General features: G+C 42.2%; 1 protein-coding gene across 9 annotated transcripts in view; it reads right to left on the reverse strand.

Moving 5' to 3' along the window:
- Positions 1-7,034: 7,034 nt before the first annotated feature.
- rgs12b (regulator of G protein signaling 12b) overlaps positions 7,035-18,245 on the reverse strand; it is a 53,677-nt gene continuing 42,466 nt past the window's right edge. For 3 of the 9 annotated variants that reach the window (XM_047333872.1, XM_047333871.1, XM_047333874.1), the window contains 13 exons: positions 15,144-15,313; positions 14,630-14,722; positions 14,351-14,494; positions 13,062-13,244; positions 12,797-12,947; positions 12,385-12,479; positions 11,996-12,208; positions 11,205-11,278; positions 10,963-11,089; positions 10,777-10,873; positions 10,555-10,625; positions 9,418-9,574; positions 7,035-9,054 (listed from right to left, as the gene is read on the reverse strand). In XM_047333872.1, coding sequence (XP_047189828.1) covers positions 8,477-9,054; positions 9,418-9,574; positions 10,555-10,625; positions 10,777-10,873; positions 10,963-11,089; positions 11,205-11,278; positions 11,996-12,208; positions 12,385-12,479; positions 12,797-12,947; positions 13,062-13,244; positions 14,351-14,494; positions 14,630-14,722; positions 15,144-15,313 — 2,153 coding nt within the window. In that variant the 3' untranslated portion in view covers positions 7,035-8,476. The remainder of the gene's footprint in view (positions 9,055-9,417; positions 9,575-10,554; positions 10,626-10,776; positions 10,874-10,962; positions 11,090-11,204; positions 11,279-11,995; positions 12,209-12,384; positions 12,480-12,796; positions 12,948-13,061; positions 13,245-14,350; positions 14,495-14,629; positions 14,723-15,143; positions 15,314-18,245) is intronic. The other 6 variants (XM_047333875.1, XM_047333873.1, XM_047333879.1 and 3 more) reach the window with 3 other exon arrangements.

Raw genomic sequence — 18,245 nt, forward strand, 5'->3', positions numbered from 1 at the left:
TCTCTCTCCCCCCCCTCCCTCCTGCGCACAGGGCCGCTTGCCAGCAGGCAAAGCAGACAACTGCTCGGGGCCCCACCTGACTCTACCGACTCCCGTTGCAAGTTTTTTTCTTTACTCCTGTTGCAAGTGATGTGCATGATTCAGTGTAATCAAACTTAACGACAACGACAACGAATGCCACTAAAAAAAAAATGAAGGGGGGTTACCCTTATGGAAGCGAAAAAAAAGAAAGAAGAAAAAAGAGGAAGAGGAGAGCAAAAAGCAAGACGGTGGTAAATTGAACAGATAATAATGATTAAATATGATACCACACAACTAAATGCTGCTAGTCTAGCCTTAACTGTGGAGGATAGACACTTGAATGACATAACTTCCACTAGCATCACATTATTTCTTTTGTTTACTTTGATGTTTGGTGAGTGTATTAAAATGTATTTTTCATGTCTGTGGACTAGCCTGTGGTTTTAGGAAACTGAAATCTTCATTATGCTGTAAATGTAAAGCCATAGTGCAAACTCCAGCACACAAGTCTAATCATCTGTATTGGAACTATGTTAAATTACATTGTCCCTGAAATGTAAATATTAAACAATGAATAGTTTTTAAATAGATAGATTATTTATAACATAATGGTGATGAACGCTGGTTCGAGGGGCCCCCTTTGATTTTTTTGCCTAGGGCCCCAACATACTTTAGAATCACCTCTGCTCCTGCGCGCCAGGTTAGTGCAGTTGTCATCCCGCATCAAGTGTTTAAAGTTTACAACCGAGCTAATCCGATTAAAAGCGCATAACTCGCGCACCTTTCACTTAGCCGGTGGAGCTGGGTGTTAGACAGGGATTCGTGCTGCCTTAACGCGGAGCCTCGGCTCTGTCTGCGAAAATTCAGTGCAAGAACACTGTCAATCAAAAAAATTTTTTAAAAAAATACAACAGCCATAATGATTATGCACAATTGCTTTTTCAAGAAAAGATTTTTATTGTATGAGCATGACTTTTCATGTCCATATGTCCACTGAATGAGATGATCCTGGGGGTGGGGGGGAGCTAGGGATGCAGCAGTGCTGCAGTTTACTGAGCACTAAGTCATTGGGGTCTCACAGAAACAAGGTCCAGTGTAATATACACTAAATCAGTCCGGTGAATTTCATTAACGCTTATTACAAAAACACTAATACAATTATTGATCTCACCAAGCTTTTTTGCATCACTTATCCTGACGTTTCATTGTAATCCAGATGGTAGACATGTGTAATAGCTTATGGAAAAAAAAGTTATCTTTACTGCTACAGTTTTTCTTTGTAATGTTTTATTTTAAACAAGTTTTTCTTGTCATAGTTAATACTGTTCAGTTTGTGGACACAGCCGGATGACGTAAATTGGAAGCATAAGAAGGGTCTTTGAAGGGTTTTTGGAGCTTGATCTTTATGGAAGTGCAATACTAAATTGCGGGATTATCCCTTAAAATGACTGAAGGTGTGTTACACATGGATTGAGTGTGACGCTGTGTCCCAGTTATACACCAGATATTTGCTGTTCACGATAAGTACTACAGTATCTACTAACTGTTGCAGATACTGTTAGCATAAAATAAATCACTATACTTTACTTAATGATGAAAATCATTGAGAAACAAATCCAACTGTAACTTTGGAAACCCACTGTCAATTTAACTTCACAAATAGAAAGCAAAGATTTTGCTTGTTTGTTTTGCAGTTGAACAGCTTCTCCTTACTTGTATTTATTGTATTTTGTACATAATTGAAATGATGTTCAAATAGTTTGCATTCTATGCTGTGTATCCCTTTTCCAATATGAACACACTGCGGGTGGTGGAAGCACTACTCAGATCCTACACCACGTATGGGCAGCACAACCACAATTTAAAAATGACTCTCTATACAAGTGAAAATCCCATCTGGCCACCATGCAATTTTTTTTCTTTTTATACTGTAAGCAGAGCATTACTATTAAAGAGGACAATGTATAACTGTTAGCTGTCAGATCCATATAGTGTATGGAATAAAAAGTATTTCCCTGTGAAATGTAGTGGAGTAGAAGTATTAAGTGAGTGCAGTGCAGTGAAGTTGGACGGTATTGGTGATAGCGCACTTCCACCACTGCAGAGAACATACTAGTGAGCCTGTACTATGGAATTGGGACATGGCCGTTATTAATCTCTCAGCCTGCCAACGTCAGCCGTCAGCAGGAGGCCTGAGAGCAGCTGCACAGTTGTTGACTGTTGACGGGGCCCTTCGCCCCAACTTTGAATCTAGACAGTGTTTCAGCTGCTGCAGGGACCATGAGCGTGGTCATCGTCACGGAGACCACACCAGAATTCCAGACATGACTTCTCCTCCTCCTCAAACAAACGTTGCTTTCAATTTACTCCGGTCTGTCTTGCCTTTGCCCTCACTATGCTCCAACTGTCCCTTGGCTTTGACCATGGAGGGCAGTTCTGATGTCTGGTACACTGCCGACCTCATCCTGCTGCCATGGTGACGAAGCTCCAAGGCCACACCCTCCCACTTCCTGTCCAGCTCTGAGCCCTGGGAGCCCCGGAGGTCTCGGGACCCTCTGCGGTGTTGCCTGGTGTCTTCCGGATTAGAAAGGAACCAATCAGACCCAATTTTATCCAAATCCAAAGCTCGTTTTGGGGTTGCATGGTTGGAGCGGGACGAAGGTGATTTGGATTTACGACGTGAGCGAAGAGGGGCAGGAGGAGGAGGAAGAGGAGGAAAAAGAGAAGTACTGATGGGCTTAGAAGATGTTGTTCTTCTGCTGGGCATTTTAATACCTCCTCCTTCTCTTTCCGTCCCTCTCCATCTGTCTTTGTCTTTACCTGAGGAAGAAGAGGCTGATTAAAAAAAAACAGACGACCAAAGAGACAAGTGGAGGAGACAAAACCAGCACTGCAAACAATTCTCATGCAAGAGCACTCACAAAAACACAACAAAGCAAAAAGTTCTGCATTTCTTTTTAAAAATCTGTGGTGCAGTGAGAAACGCACAGGCCGTGAACAAAAACTAGAAGATATCTTCATTCATTGGATTGTTTTTGTGTGTGAAAAACTGAGAAGGAAATCCAAGCGCATCGTTTGGCCAACTGTTCCAACCCACAACCTCCATGACTTCAGAGGACCTTACATTGACATAGTAAGTTCATTTACAGGAGTCTTAACCTAACTTTAACCTTAACCTTAGCATCAAAACAGTAGATGGCAGCAGTCTGTACCCCATGGCACTTGGCTATGACATCATGGGAAAGAGGGTTAGATGGCATTCAATGTGTGTGTGTGTGTGTGTGTGTGTGTGTGTGTGTGTGTGTGTGTGCCTGTGTGCATGTGAGAGAGAGAGAGAGTGAGAGAGAGCAAGGAAGAGAAGAGAGACTGTATTCCCATCTTGATACAGACTGCTGCCATCTACTAGCTTATATAAAAGGGGACGTCTCTTCATCTGTGATTGCTCTCACAGTTCTACTAAAGCTCTATTTTTTGAATAAATATGTGACTTTGACTTCAATCCTGTTGTTGGATGTGCTACTGCCTCATTTAATTTTCTTTTTTATAGCTTCATAAATCTTCCCCATCAAGTCAAGGTATGACTAAAACCCTGTAAAACCAATGACATTCCCATCAGCTGTACATTAATCAACATTATGCAACTATTTTACCTCCAAAATGATAATAGGAGAATAGTGCATCTTTCAATAAGCTTAATCTTAGGATACCAATATCAGACCCAGCAAGTTGAAGAGTAATGTCAAACTGAAGAATTTTGAGAGTTTGGTGCGTTTTACACAGCGTGAACACTTCTGGTTCAGGAAGCAGGGGATCACTGTTCGGCTGCGTTTCACTTCAGTTAGCAGGACGACTCAGTCAGAGCTCTGGTCAAGTCACTGACTGGGCTCAAGTACAACCTAGCTTACTGGCATGGAACTTGTTTAAATGAACAGCAATGTACTGTTACTGTGGTTGTACAGTGGATACAGTTAGATTCAGTATTGCACTGGGATGTCCCATTTAAGTAAAATGAAATAAAATGGCGTAAACTATGAAAATGTTAGTGCTGGAGACTTATTTAACAGTAGAAAAGTGTTGTTCAGGATTGTCATTAAAAACATCTTTAAAAAGTTGGAGGCAAACTGTAAATTATGTCTAAAAAAGGACCATAACTGATACAAAAAAAAACAAACATGTATTTGTTTTACTCAACTCCTTCTTCTTTTACATAACCTGCATAATCCTGCAATTATATATTACCCACAATGCAACTCGACCACTGACAGTTACCTGAAGGTGGGAGAGAGAAATGTCTTGCTCTCATGACAGCTACAGTAGCTTCACACCATTACCTTCAGGCTACAGAGATCTGGTAAACTCACTGCTCTCTAACACCCCTGGTTGTTTTTCATGTGGACTCTACACACATTCAAAGGCATTTCCACTTATTTCATTATTTTTGTGTTCTGAACTAAAGCAAATATGAGTGCATGAAAAAGATCAGCACCCACATCAGTTACTATAGAACTTATGTAAATGAACTGTATTTTATATAACGCTTTTCTAGTCATATAGACCACTCAGAGTGCTTCACAGGAAAGTCACATTCACCCATTCAGTGCTGCTATTTATCATGCATTTTTCTGTCACATTCCTACACATTCATACATCCAGCCATCAGAGGCAAGTTGGGGTTAAGTGTCTTGCCCAAGGACTGGCAGAATCTGGGATTGAACCGCCAACCTTCGGGTTAGTGGATGAACGCCTCTATGTCCTGAGCCACAGCCACCCACATGTTGCTTTTGATCTCAGGATAAAAACCACTGAAGTGCAGTTTGTCCAAGCTCAGCTGCAAGATGATTTGTTTCCCTCCCTCTCTGCCATTTTTTTTACTTTCTCTTATCGCCAGTAGATGGAGCCATGTGAGATGACAAGCTTTGTGCCATTGCACTCGGAGGCAATTATTTTGTTGGCCGGTGGAAACGGGCAATGGTGCGACCAAGAGCCAGTGATCTGAAGCACAGAGCCGAAACTGTATGTGTGGAACAACTTCTGTGAGCATGGTTTTTCCATGCAAGCACAGCAAACATCAGTCAAACTCACTGGATCGTGAAAACAAGAGTCACACCCAGAAATCGGTTTACTTATTTTATATTGAAGTCATGACTTCAGGAAGATTTTATAAGCTTATGTTGAACCAAATAAATAGAGCTCTATTGAACTCTCTCTCTCTCTTTGTTTGTACAGATATGTTGTAGTTCATCATATGGACTGGTTAAAGATGGTCAGTTGCTGCTGTTATCACATGTCAGTCCAAGAGGAAACAAACACACCAAACAGTAGAGAATTTTTCCTAAGAAAACTGTGACAGAATAAGATCATCATGTGACACGCACATATACACACACGCACATATACACACACGCACATACGCACATTGTTGTTGGTCAGTTTGGATGTCAGTATGAAGTGGAAATTAGTATATCCCTGGGTGTGAGCGTGTGTGTGTGTGTGAGAGAGAGAGAGAGAGAGCCACAATGACAAAGCTTGAGCATTGAGCAGAGGGGTACCCATGCATAACTAATAGCCCTTTCCCCCAAAATGCCTTTCTACCCTGAAACAAAAGCCTTGTCTTGCAGACTGAAACACAAACACAAACTCTCACACACAGAGAGAAGAGGCAACAGAGGGAGGAGAGGAATATCAAGTAAGATAAATAGGAAAGAGGTTGCACAGATGGAGTGAAGTGGGCAAAGGTGAAAACCAGAAGAATCCATCACAGTCTTCTTGCTGGTACTGGAAAGCATTTCAACTTGGGCTGGCTGCTGGTCAGAATTATTAGAAAACTGGGTCAAAACTGGGAAAAATATAAATCCCCGATGTTTACATTACATGTCACTAACCCTGTTTGTGTTTTCTATCTCTCCTAATGTATCTCTGACCCCAGAGCTGCAGGACCCAAACCCGTCATTATTATTTTTTTATTTATACTTAATTATAAGTATCTGTCTGGTAGAGATTAAACATGTACAATTGTCCTCTCTCTCTCTTCTCTCCTGCTGTCTCTTCTCTCTCCCTCTTTCTGCCCACTTCTCCTTTCTTACCCATTTCTCTCCTCACCCCAACCGGTCGAGACAGATGACCGCCCACAACTGAGTCTGGTTCTGTCAGAGATTTCTTCCTGTTAAAAGGGAGTTTTTTCTCTCCACCGTCGCCAAGTGCTTTGCTCATTGTGGGATTTGTTGGGTTTTCCCTGTAATATTGTAATATTGACCTCACTATGTAAAGTGCCTTGAGACAATGTATGTTGTGATATGGCGCTATACAAATAAAATATTTCCCAGTGGTGGAAGAAGTAGTCAGATCAATTACTTAAGTGAAAGTAGCAAAACAACCATGTAAAAGTACTCATTGTTGATGCAAAATCCTCAACTCTAAGACCATTCCCTCGGTTGCATAGGGTTTTATATATATATATATAAAAATTGCAAAACATTTCAAAAATTGGAGAAAAATGTATAACAGTCAAAGTTATTTTGGTTCATATAGAATAAAAGGACAAGAAAAAATATCCTTTCTGGCTGCCACTCTAGTTTGGTCTGTAATTTATGAAAGGGGTGAAATTTTTTTATCATGCAGACGTTTCAGGATTCTGAAAATGACTTCAGAACAGTGATGAGCGTTGTTAAATGACCTTTAGTTTTTTTTCAGAGATCACTACCAGATCATACTTTGAAGAATCGAAGGCTTTACTCTGCGGCTCACATGTAACAGTAACACATGACAGTCTCACACAGTGCTTGAGTAAATGTGCTTGATTCATCCACCACTGGTTATTTCCGTGATGGCATTATGTTTTACATCAACCATCAGGATATGATGATGCAAATAAATACTGCAGTCTTGTTGTTGACAAACTGAGACTCCAGAGGAACACATGCATTACAAATAAAGAAAGTGTAGAGAAGGAATACATCAGATAATAGTGAAGGTCTATGAAAAGAGTCTGCTCTCATGAGGCTCTATAGAGCAAGTTCAACCTCTAAAACATTTATTTGATCTATTTACAGACAGTACAGTCAACTGAGCAGAGAATTGATTTCTACTGTGACACAACTGAAGCAACGGCATTGGCTGCATTACATTTTAACCATGGCTACAACAATACGTTGGTTTCACTAAAAAGACTATATACAAGTTAATACTTTTGGGACAAGGGATAAATTAATGTTTTCTCGAGATAAGGTATCAGTAAAACCTTCAAAAAGTGAAACGGTTTGACATGGTTGAACCCTGCTGGGAAGAACAGCTAAAACACGGTTGAATTGCTGGAATGTGGAGAGAGAGAGAGAGAGAGAGAGAGAGAGAGAGAGAGAAAACATCCTGCGTTGACACAAAGTGGAGATGAAAATGAGAAGACTGCTCATATAGTCAGCATAGACGTTTCTAGATCATTTGGTCACAGTTCTTTGTTTTCATGGGTGACACGAGAGATGCTTGATGTGAGTGGAAACACAGAAGGTACTGTGCTTGAGACGACAAACAACAGCTGATTCAAATGACTGTGTTCATGGTGGTGGCATATGCTTGTATTTATGGGGTCAGTGTGCTGAAGAGCATGGAATAAGTTGAAAATAACACGTGGTCCACTTGTAAGTGCAGAACTGAAGCTTCCTTAACACTTTGGATGTTGTGACAGCGAATGACTGTAAGCACACATTGTCAATGAGCTTCTGAACATATGGCAGCTCAACCACCTGTCGCATGAAACAGACCTTTTGGAGGATTAAAAATATATTTTTTATTTGATTTTAGGAAAACGTGAAGATTTTTAAAGTTTCATTATTGTAATTGCTAAAGTGCATTGTTAGACTGTGTACACTGGAGGGGATGTGTGTGTGTGTGTGTGTGTGTGTGTGTGTGTGTGTAGGAGGGAGTTTGGCACTGGTCCTCATCAATTCATCAATTCGTCCCGAGCTCATCCTTGAGCTCACGTCTCTGAAGAAAAATCCACAGCAAGTCTCACGAGTTCACACAAACACACCACGCAGGGAAATCACAGGGCCAACTTGTGTCCAGCGCTAATGCATCCATCTTTCTTCTCTCAATGTGCCTGCTCTATTTTATCTTCAGGCTGTTGTTGACTTAAAGTAGATGCCTGAAATCACTATATTAACTGACTGTCCATCTGTTAACTATATGGACACTCATTTCTATTGTATGTATTGTATTTTTACATGGTTACTGTATATTTACACTTAACTCTGAGATTAAACATTTCTGAAATTAACTTTCAACTGTAGAAAGTCAGTATTAAATTGAGAGATATTTTAGCACTAAGTGAATGAGGTAAGGGAGGAGATCTGAGGCATTCTGGGCCAATCAGCCATAGACCAACAATGAACGTAGACTGACTTGAGTGGTTCTCCAGTCCCCCTTGCACTCAAGGGAAGGAAGAGGTGAAAGTTCAAAAGTTTCACACAGGAAAAGTACCTGAGCTAGGCCGACCGGCCTGTGCTTGTTGTTGGGGTCGGGGTTGGGGTTTGCAGGGGAAGGCTGAGGGAGTGATGTAGTTGAGGCTTGGGCTGTTAATGTCCCCCTCTCCCACGAGAGTCAGATCAGACAATGTGTCCTCCTCCAGCATCTGGACCGACTCTCCCCTGCTAGATGAGGAGTGGATGGGGGAGATGGTGCCAGGAAATGGAGGAAGTGGTCTGGATTTCCTCGCCCCTCCACTCTCAGTGCCCAGTGCAGAGTCCAAGCTCTGGGACTGATGGCTCGCGCTGAGCAAATGGATGCCACCTCCTCCTCCCCTGTCATTGCTGTTTGTCTTATTGCCCCGGCGACTGCTGCTGGGGAAGCTGCCGTTGTTGGGGTTACAGGAATTAGGGGTGGAGCAACTGGGCTCAATGTCATCGGGAGGAGGCGCAGCCGGGTTGGTTGCCACTGGCGACAGGCGCAGAAAGTCTGGAAGCTGCAGGTCACTTTTGTTTAGCAGGCCTCGCTGGTCGTCTGCTCGGTTGCTCTGAGCTTTGGATATGAGGTCGAAGAACTCTGCAGGCCCGCACAAACACACACGCACACACACGCACGCGCACATTCACACGCACACAAATAAATAATCACCCAAAATAGCATGTTGAAAACCAGTAAAACACATTCATTGTCATTCAGAAAACATACACCAGGGGGTGTTTGTTAATCAGTTAGACGAGTCAAGGCTACATTCAGTGTGAGCAGAGGTGACTGTGCTACATGTAGCTAGCTAGCTTTGAAAGCATTCTGTGCTGCTTCTGCAATACTGCAGACAGGCAGAAGGGTTAGTGTGATCATAGCAACACAGCAACAGAGAGAGAGAGAGAGAGAAAGAGAGAGAGAGAGAGAGAGAGAGAGAGAGAGAGGTCGCTCAGTCTTTACCTTCAGCTTCGTCTATATTTATCTTTTTCTGCTTTCTTTTCTCCGGAGCCTTATGCAGAGAGACAGAGTGGTTGGGTAAAGCCAGGCCTCTTGGGTCAGGGCTGTGCCCAGCCTTGCCGTTTTCCCCACGGGGGTGGGCTGATGGCCTATCCTCCCCCTGGGGGCCACAAGGAGAGCGGAGCGGGGCATTAAAGCCTTGATGAGTCATGGTGGTGCAAGTATGGGCACAAGTAATGTCAATACATGGGGACTTATACTACTGATGGCAAGTACAGTGACAAATTGTCATTTGCCAATTTGATTGGCAAATGAGCACAATTTGCATTAATAGAGGGTGTTTTAATCGGGGCAATTAAATGGGATGGTGAAATTATTAACTAGCATGATTAATAATCAATGACATTCATTCATTGAAAACTGTTCTATATATATATGATATATTGGTAATATATATAGTGGGATGTTTCAGATGTCAGACACTGTGTACTAAGTATCACCAACATGTATCACCACGTCACACCACAGCAACAGAGGGACCAACTATCTACCACTAAAAGCCACACTACAGCCCCTGAAGTGGGAAATAAAGCCTGTTTAAAAAAAAGATTCTTCCTAGAATCAACCATGAAATCAATAAATGACAATTTCAGATGGTCATTAAACAGATAAAACCCAAATAACAACAAGAAGCTGCCACCACCAACTTCATCCCCACAGGGAGTTTTCAGAGCTTGTGAGACCCGGCAAATGCTCTGCGACGCCATGTTCGTGTCGCCCGGCCAGTGGGTTTGTAACGGAAGAAAGAGAACCAGCAAACCAGAGAGCAAGGTTGATTATGCATTCGGCCACAGGCAGACCACAGTAATGGAACATTAGGAACTTTGTGAGTGTGACAAGGCTCTCAGCCCCACAGCGACAGAGCACATACATTCACATATAGCCGATCACTGACGGAGACACACATTGTACACCTGCACACACTTGTAACACGGTGCAAACAGACACGGGTGACTAAAGACAGCAAGAGAGACACTTAGTAGCGTGACATCGTCAACATAGAAGTGAAGACATTGGGTGGATTATGGAACATTCCAGAGCAAGAAAAAAAAGAAATAAAAAGGTTGGAGGAGATCGTACTGTTGTTGATTGGTTTCTGCTTGTGGAGGCCGGGATGTGACTCTTAGGCGGAACTGCCTTCTGTTTGTCTGCTGAATGGAAGACAGAGCAGATTTAGAGATTCTGATGCAAAGAGGAAACTAAACAACACAGCAACAAAAACAGAGTGACTATTGTCATTATGTTGTCAATTAGGGACACCAGCCAACATTTCCAAATCAACAAGCGTTGTATGTTCCTTACCTTTTCCAGAAGTGTTTTCTGCTATGTCTAACACCACTCGCAGCCCGTCCAGGTTGGAAATAGGAAGACCTAGATCTAAAGGTTCAGACTCCCCACTCTGTATAAAATAAGATGATAGTTTGAAGTCATTACAGTAACTGTTTGTTTCTTTCTGTCTATCTACAGGCAGAATAAGGAGTGACTTACAATGCGTGCCACCAAGTCAGCGAGGTGCAGGCCGTATTTTGCGACCACAGGCCTGAGGACTTCAGTCACTGGCTTGGTGGGTTTAGCTTTTAGGCCCACAGACCGATTAATAGGGACTAAGTCAAGTCTGGGAACGTAATAAACAGAATGACAGATTTTCTGTAGATTTATGTGGTTGTGTGGTGGCCACTGAAAGCTTCTTTTGATATTTTACAACAATACAGAACTGTATGTGACTATACCTGAAGAGAGTGCGTTTTTCTAGTCGGAGGTCCCGAGAGCACAATGTCATACAGTCTTGGTCCAAAACAAGTGGCTGAAAGAAACAGAAAAAGTAAAAAAAGATGTCCACTTGTCACACAACTTAAATTTTGAAATCACCACCATCCAGTATCATGGTCGCACACTCCCGTCGAGTTCAATGGAACTGGCAAATAGAAAACAGCAACAACTACTACTCTCGGTCCCCAACTTATATGAAATGCTGTAGCTGCAATCATCATTTATTAAAGCTGCATTAATCTTGTTTGAAGTATAAATCTGACATGGCTGACGTGTTAGTAAAATACAGTTTGTTTAAATGGTGAGGGAGAATGAAAACAGTTAAGATGCGGACCATCAAACCAAAACAATGACCTGAAAGACTATAAATCACAACATAGAACGAAATGTGATAATTCACATCTCAATGTCATTCGGCCTATTGCTCATAAAAAATAAACATTAATGAAGCTTTAAATGAATACATTTTTTTGAAGCAAGTAAAATCATTTGGTTTTTGGATAGCTAACTATAGTTTATAACCTCCACCAAGGAAATTATGTCTTCATTGCCATTTGCAGGATTACAAAAACAATTTCCATTACATTTTGTGGAGAGGTGGGGCATGACCCAAGTAAACCCATGACCCATTTATTTTGGAGCAGATCCTGATCCACAGGCAATTCTTTTAAACTTTCTTTAACATGCCGAGATTGCGCCTTTGTCTTGGTGGAGGTGAGTTTTTGGCGAACGTCGTTATAGTTTACGATACCTTCTCCCCTCCGACCAGGAAGAGGTCTATAGCTGCCAAGTTGATGCAGAGCTTCTCACAGAGGCCCAGCAGCAAGTCCCTGATGGACACTCCAGCCCTCAGTGGCACAGAGCAACATGAGCCGTCCGGCAAGCTTATGTTACACTGCCTCAAGGGGGCGCTGCCCCCTCCACGCTCTGTTGACACCGATATTGCACCACGGGAAACTTCACCCTGGATGAAGAAAATAGACACACAGGGAGATGGAGATGAGTCAGTTCTCAGTTCTTAAATTCTGAGTTACTTTGAAAGGAACTCATTTACAGAGTGGAAGAGGGTGAAGATAAAGACATGAATGTTTACTGTTATGTCTAAACTGATTATCTGGTTAAATCACTTTCCAGGCTGACCTCATTCCTCCCGGACCCGGACGTCCCCAATTCCAGACTGGCTCCTGATGACAGTGAACCCTGTGACTCACGGCGACCATTACTGCCGGAGAAATCTGAAAGACAATGCACTCCTTAGTGGAATCAAGAGGAGAGACAAACAGAGGAATGATTCCAGACCTCTGTGTCGGACATGAAAGTGGCCGTTCAACTTGACAGTGTCAGCTTGTTTTTTTTGTCAACAATGAATTCCAGGAAAAATCTACAAACTGCAATTGATTAGGTTCGTGGGGGAATCCACAGATACAGTATATAATTAATCATGTGATATGTGCTATTGAACCAGCCAACAATTCTGCGACTGTTTTTCGAGAAGGAGTCTTTTTTGTTTAAACACTTCAACAGACAGAACTCATAGACTGTGAATACTGACTGTAGTTGAAGTCTGCCAGCTCTCGCTTCTTGGGGCCTTTGCCGAAGCTCCTGTTGCGGGACCAGGAGAAGAACATGCCTTTCCTCCGGTCTCCTGAGTCATCTCTGCTGTCCTCATTCAAAGATCGACCAGATTTGCTCTTTTTGTCCTCCTATAACACACAAAAAATAAAGAAAGGTAGAGGCGAAGGTAGACACACACGCAACCCCAAAATGAATTTACAAAAATTGTTATGAAAAAGAGTCGGCCATGTGTGCTGTGTTACCTTCTTGGGTGTGGAGAGGTTGGAGCGGTCAGAGCCGGTGGTGCTATGTTTGGAGGTGGGGCTGCTGGGGATGTGGTAAGGGTCAGGCAGAGGTCGACCCTCCACCTCAGCCAGCATGCACTCCTGGTACAGCAAAGACTTGAGGAAGCGTGTGTAGCTGTCAAACTTCATCAGGTTGAAGATCTAAGGAAAAGGAAAGAAAGAATGAATACGTTTATTGTATACAAGCACACAAAAATATAATGGGTAGACACATCGTTGCAAAACGGACAGGATCGTGCTAAAGGTCAAGGCCACGGGGTTATAAACATCTGAATTACACTCTGACGGCTAGCTTTTGAAATGTATTGTATAGAAGTGACATGGGGTGTATGTATACTGTATATGATGGGGGATATTAAGGCTAAGCTAGAAGTAGATGAGTTTTAAAACTTTTGTTGCATGACTGTGTAGTCCAACTATTTGACTGCTTATGCAGAAATTTTGAAGTTAATAGCTTTAGTGGTATTTTTGTTTCAGGTAAGTGAAAACTGCAAGTCATCCCTTTCTGAGAAAATTGCCAATGTTAGATATCATTTAATAGAGTTTAATCATTTTAAAAGCCCTGTAGCCAAACTGTACTAGGTAATGAGTGTGTGGGTGAAAAATTTATTCAAACTGTTTTAGCACTGACCCATGATCTTCAAGTCCAGGGGTATTTTGGAAAAGCTCAAATGAGGCTTTGATGTGTGTGTGCGTGTGTGTGTGTGTGTGTGTGTGTGTGTGTGTGTGCGTGCCTGTGTGTGTGTGATGTGTAAAAATATAGAGGGTGACAGTGCAGATATCTGTCTAGCCTTGTGACTCTTATCAGAGTTTGAACATCTGAGCTGAGGTCAGCTGTTGGAATCAATTGAGCTTTTCAACGAGACCCCCCCTCCACGACATGCACATCTAAGAAGTCATTCACATCCACGATGCCAGACAGCAGGCCAAGACATACTAGTACATGTTTCAATAGGCGTCTGTTTTCCAGATTTATAGGTTATAACAAATTGGCCCTTCAGGGAGAGCGTCTTATCACTTCCACCTCACAAAGGAGGTTAGAGGTCAGTGTCATCTTAGTAACGACTCCAGAGCAGAAGTAATTAGTGGTTTCCTTGAGTTTGGAGTTTAAGTTGCTTGCCTATTATTTCTCTTCAAAATGTAATTTTGTGCTTGAAAAATGTATTTTTCTGTACTCCGTATCTTAAGTTGCTCGGTCAGGAAAGAGACACAAACATAAGGCCATAGTGTCTCTGTGTAAATACTACCTGCAGTTGCTGCTCCTTGAACATGTCGGGTCGGGGGGCATTGAGGATGTCATCAGCGAGCTGAGCTTGACTATCTATGTTGACCGGTGTTGTCGCTTTACTGGACAGGAAGCTGTTGTAGATCTCCCTGGCACGCTGAGAGAGCTGGAGAGAGGTGCGAGGTTCATGGAGAATGCAGAAGAGATTTCCAAAAAGCTCACAGGCTAAACCTCATTATTGCTAGAGGGGCGTTAATAGATATGCATGTTGTGGTCAAACAATGTCTTGCATGTCTGTTACCTGCTTCTTGTCGTTCTCAGGGATGTGGCTGAAGAACTCACATGCCTGCCAAAACAGGATGTTCTCCTCACTGAACTCTTTCTTTAGGAACTCCTGCATTTCAAGAATTAAGTGTTCAGCAAACATGAGGAAAAATATGACAATAGTACAGTGAGGTAATCTTATAACTGTTGTGACACCTTACCACACATTTTTGAGATTTTATTTTGTTTTACATTTTGAAAACAATATTTGCATGAAGCAGAGTAAAAGAAACAAATGAGTCAAATAACAAATGCTCAGCCTGACATGACCAACCAAATGATATGACTACAGCATACTGTTCAGTGCACTAACTTATGTATGATGTGTGGCACACACTTTATATTTGATAGACTCCTCACATGTTTTATCTCATCACAAACACCTCGCAGAGGGAGACTTGATTCGACTTTTAGCTGCTACAAGATAAAAAGTGTAATCAGATTATGTGAGCACGTGCTGGCCAGCGACCAGTCATGTGCTGTCATCGTACCGAAAAGTAGCGGACTCCCACGGGATCCTGCAGCAGTCTCTCGAAGCAGACGGCCCAGCTCGCCACTCTCCTCTCAGTGTGGCGCCGGTGGCTCTGGACACTGGGCAGGCTGGCATTACTATTCAGACTGTTGTCGCTGCTGCAGCCCTGCAGCTCCACGCTGTTCAGCTCTGCTCACACAGCACACCCACATCCACACACCCACACACCCACACACACACACACACACACACACACACGCAGATAAACACATGACATCAAACAGCAGTACAGTAGAAGGTTGACCTCTGCTATGAGTTTCTGCTGTTTTATCATCCTTTTGAAATATTTTTTTAATCTTTTTTTTTGTAAATAAATTTTCTTTATAATTTTGTATATCTATGCAGCTGGCTGCAAAAGACTTGGAAAATACTTCAACTCGTTTATTTACAAAATTGCCACAATTTAAGTCCTGGGCTATAATAAAATATTCTGTATATCACCATATACTAAATATATGCAAAATTGCATACAATCTAATCAAACTGATGTTCAGTACAAGGACCTGTTTCATTTTAATGTATTTACATTCATTTTGCTGATGCTTTTGTCCAAAGCGACTTACAATTATCGAGGCAGGTAGCATCAAGGACCTTGGCTAAGGGCCCACACTGGGATGGCCTGGAATCGAACCCAAACCTTCTTTACCATAGTCAGCGGTGTTACAATTAGTACAACAATATAAGTACGATGAATGCTTTTAGTCCTCTCTGGACTGGGGTGCCTTGAAGCCAAAATCAGTATTACAAAAACAAAAACAAACTTAAAAACAGACAAAATAATCACCTGTTTTAACAGACAAAAGCTAAGCTATGACAAAGTTCCTGAAGTGTGAGCAGACAGGCAAAAAGACAGAAGCACACAAAAAAGCTGACAGCAACCGCGTAAAAGGGTTTCAGGCCAGATGAACTACATCTGGGCCTCTAAATTGAGATAAAACAAACACAAGAACAGCCAGAGGGAAGGCATCACCGGTCAGGTGCCTGAAACGACGCAACATCCTGTAACTGAGCTAAAAGAGCACAATCACACAGCTAAAGGCCTGTGTGATTTCAAATTTGGAAACTTCGCTTTTGACGAACAACTCCAGCATAAAAAAACTTTTCAGCTTAATGTTATCAATGACAGTTTTCACATTTAATATTTTTCATCACCTTTTTCAAACTGCTTGGCTCACTCACCCTACTTCAGTTTATAACAGTTAACGGCTCCTCCTACTTCAGGCATTAAAGGGGCAGTAAGCGATTCTGGAGAAGGCTTATTTCTCTCTTTTTGCTGTTGTGAATTTACTGCTCAGGCTGGGCCGCGAACCCGGGTCCCCGGGTATGGGAGTCCGACGCACTAACCAGTAGGCAAAAGAGTTGCAGTGCCATCCACTTGCCTGTTTCTTAAGGTGTCGACGAGTGATTTTTACAAACTGTTGTGTGGTGCGTACAAGATTTTTTTTCGGCGCACACACAAAAGCGACAGCTAACAGACGGTTAGGAAATATTCGCTGATTTTTACAAAACATGTATCGCTTTGGAATCACTTACTGCCCCTTTGATAGTAATCTGCCAATGTTAATGAGGAGGAAACATTTATTCATGCCTTCTCTGCCTACACCTATCCTGTTCAGCGCGTCAGGGGGTTAGACTCTATCACAATGCATACCCTGAATAGAGCACCTGTCTATCAGAGACAGACGAACAATACAAAGCAACATCATAACAGTCATATCCGGCTACGAATGATAAGAACAGAGCCTCAGACATCATTCCTTGTTTTTGTGTTATGTAGCATCCTTGTTACTGCTTCTCCAGTCTCAATCAACCGTGAACAAGCCCACAGAACCAAACAACCAAAATGCTTACAGCCATTCTAGTTTGGATCAAATGAAATAGTATTCTCTTTAAATGAAGCAGGATTTCACATACAAATCGCAATCTATGCTAATGCCATTACTGGAATTAACAGTAGAAAACCTTGTTTTCTCCATCAAGATCTTACTATTAGCAATTGGATCCCACATTAGCAAAACATTCCTGACTAAAAAAGGGGTTGATTCATGAGAGAAAAGGGTGATTTCACACAACGCGCAACATTTGAAGCAAAATGTGGTGACACCTGAATGAGGTCTTGGACGAGGTTCCAGCTTTTAAATGTCACTTCCTGGGCTGTCATGATTATTATGCACACTATAGATCATCTTAGGCTACATCCATACTACTACGTTTTCATTTTAAAACGGCCTTCCAAAATAGAAACGTCCTCCATCCAGACGAGCACTTTAGCTCTGTATCAGTTTTACCTTCACCGCTAGTAGTTGAGTCATGACTCATAAGAATCGGGAGGTGAAAGCTGTTGACTGCGTCATTGTTTCCAAACGTCTACGTTCATCCAAACTACCAGTGTGGATGGCAGACGTTAACGTAGCAACGGTGATGTGTTTTTAAATGAAAACAGTTATTTGGATGTAGCTTTAGTCTTGTGAATGTCAGACTGTCATTTACTGGGGTGTATGTCTTACATATATGTTTAAAGTCACCCATTTAGTCACTGAGTATATAATGTCGTAGATATGTGGTAAATGGTTAAGTGTGCAGGATTTAGGGGGATCTATTGGAACAAATTAAACATAATATAATCATGTTTGTACTGACAATCCTCTCATTTTTGTTTCCGTACACTGCACCTTTTCTATGTACATTGGAAGCGGGTCCTCTTCGAAGCCTGCCATTTTGCACCGCCATTTTTCTACAGTAGCCCAGAATGGACAAACCAAACACTGGCTACGGAGAGAGCCTGTTATATTTTCACATTACCAGAAGGTTACTATAGATGCCCCCACACGCTTGGAAGAGGAGTGTGAGGGGGTGTGTGAGCTGAGACTCGTTGGTTTCCTCGAATGGACTCGTGTACACCAATCTGGTGGGAAAAAGTTTCCCAGTACTCCGGTGTAACGGGTAGAATGAAACACTGAATCTACAGTTTGTGAAACCTTACAGATGTATCCAAAGCAAAGTACAGATTGGTATACTATGGTCAGTAACCCGTGTCGCTCGGTCGGCTTGTGAATCTCAA

This window comes from Scophthalmus maximus, chromosome 8 (genome assembly GCF_022379125.1).
Source record: "Scophthalmus maximus strain ysfricsl-2021 chromosome 8, ASM2237912v1, whole genome shotgun sequence".
Taxonomy (NCBI): Eukaryota; Metazoa; Chordata; class Actinopteri; order Pleuronectiformes; family Scophthalmidae; genus Scophthalmus; species Scophthalmus maximus.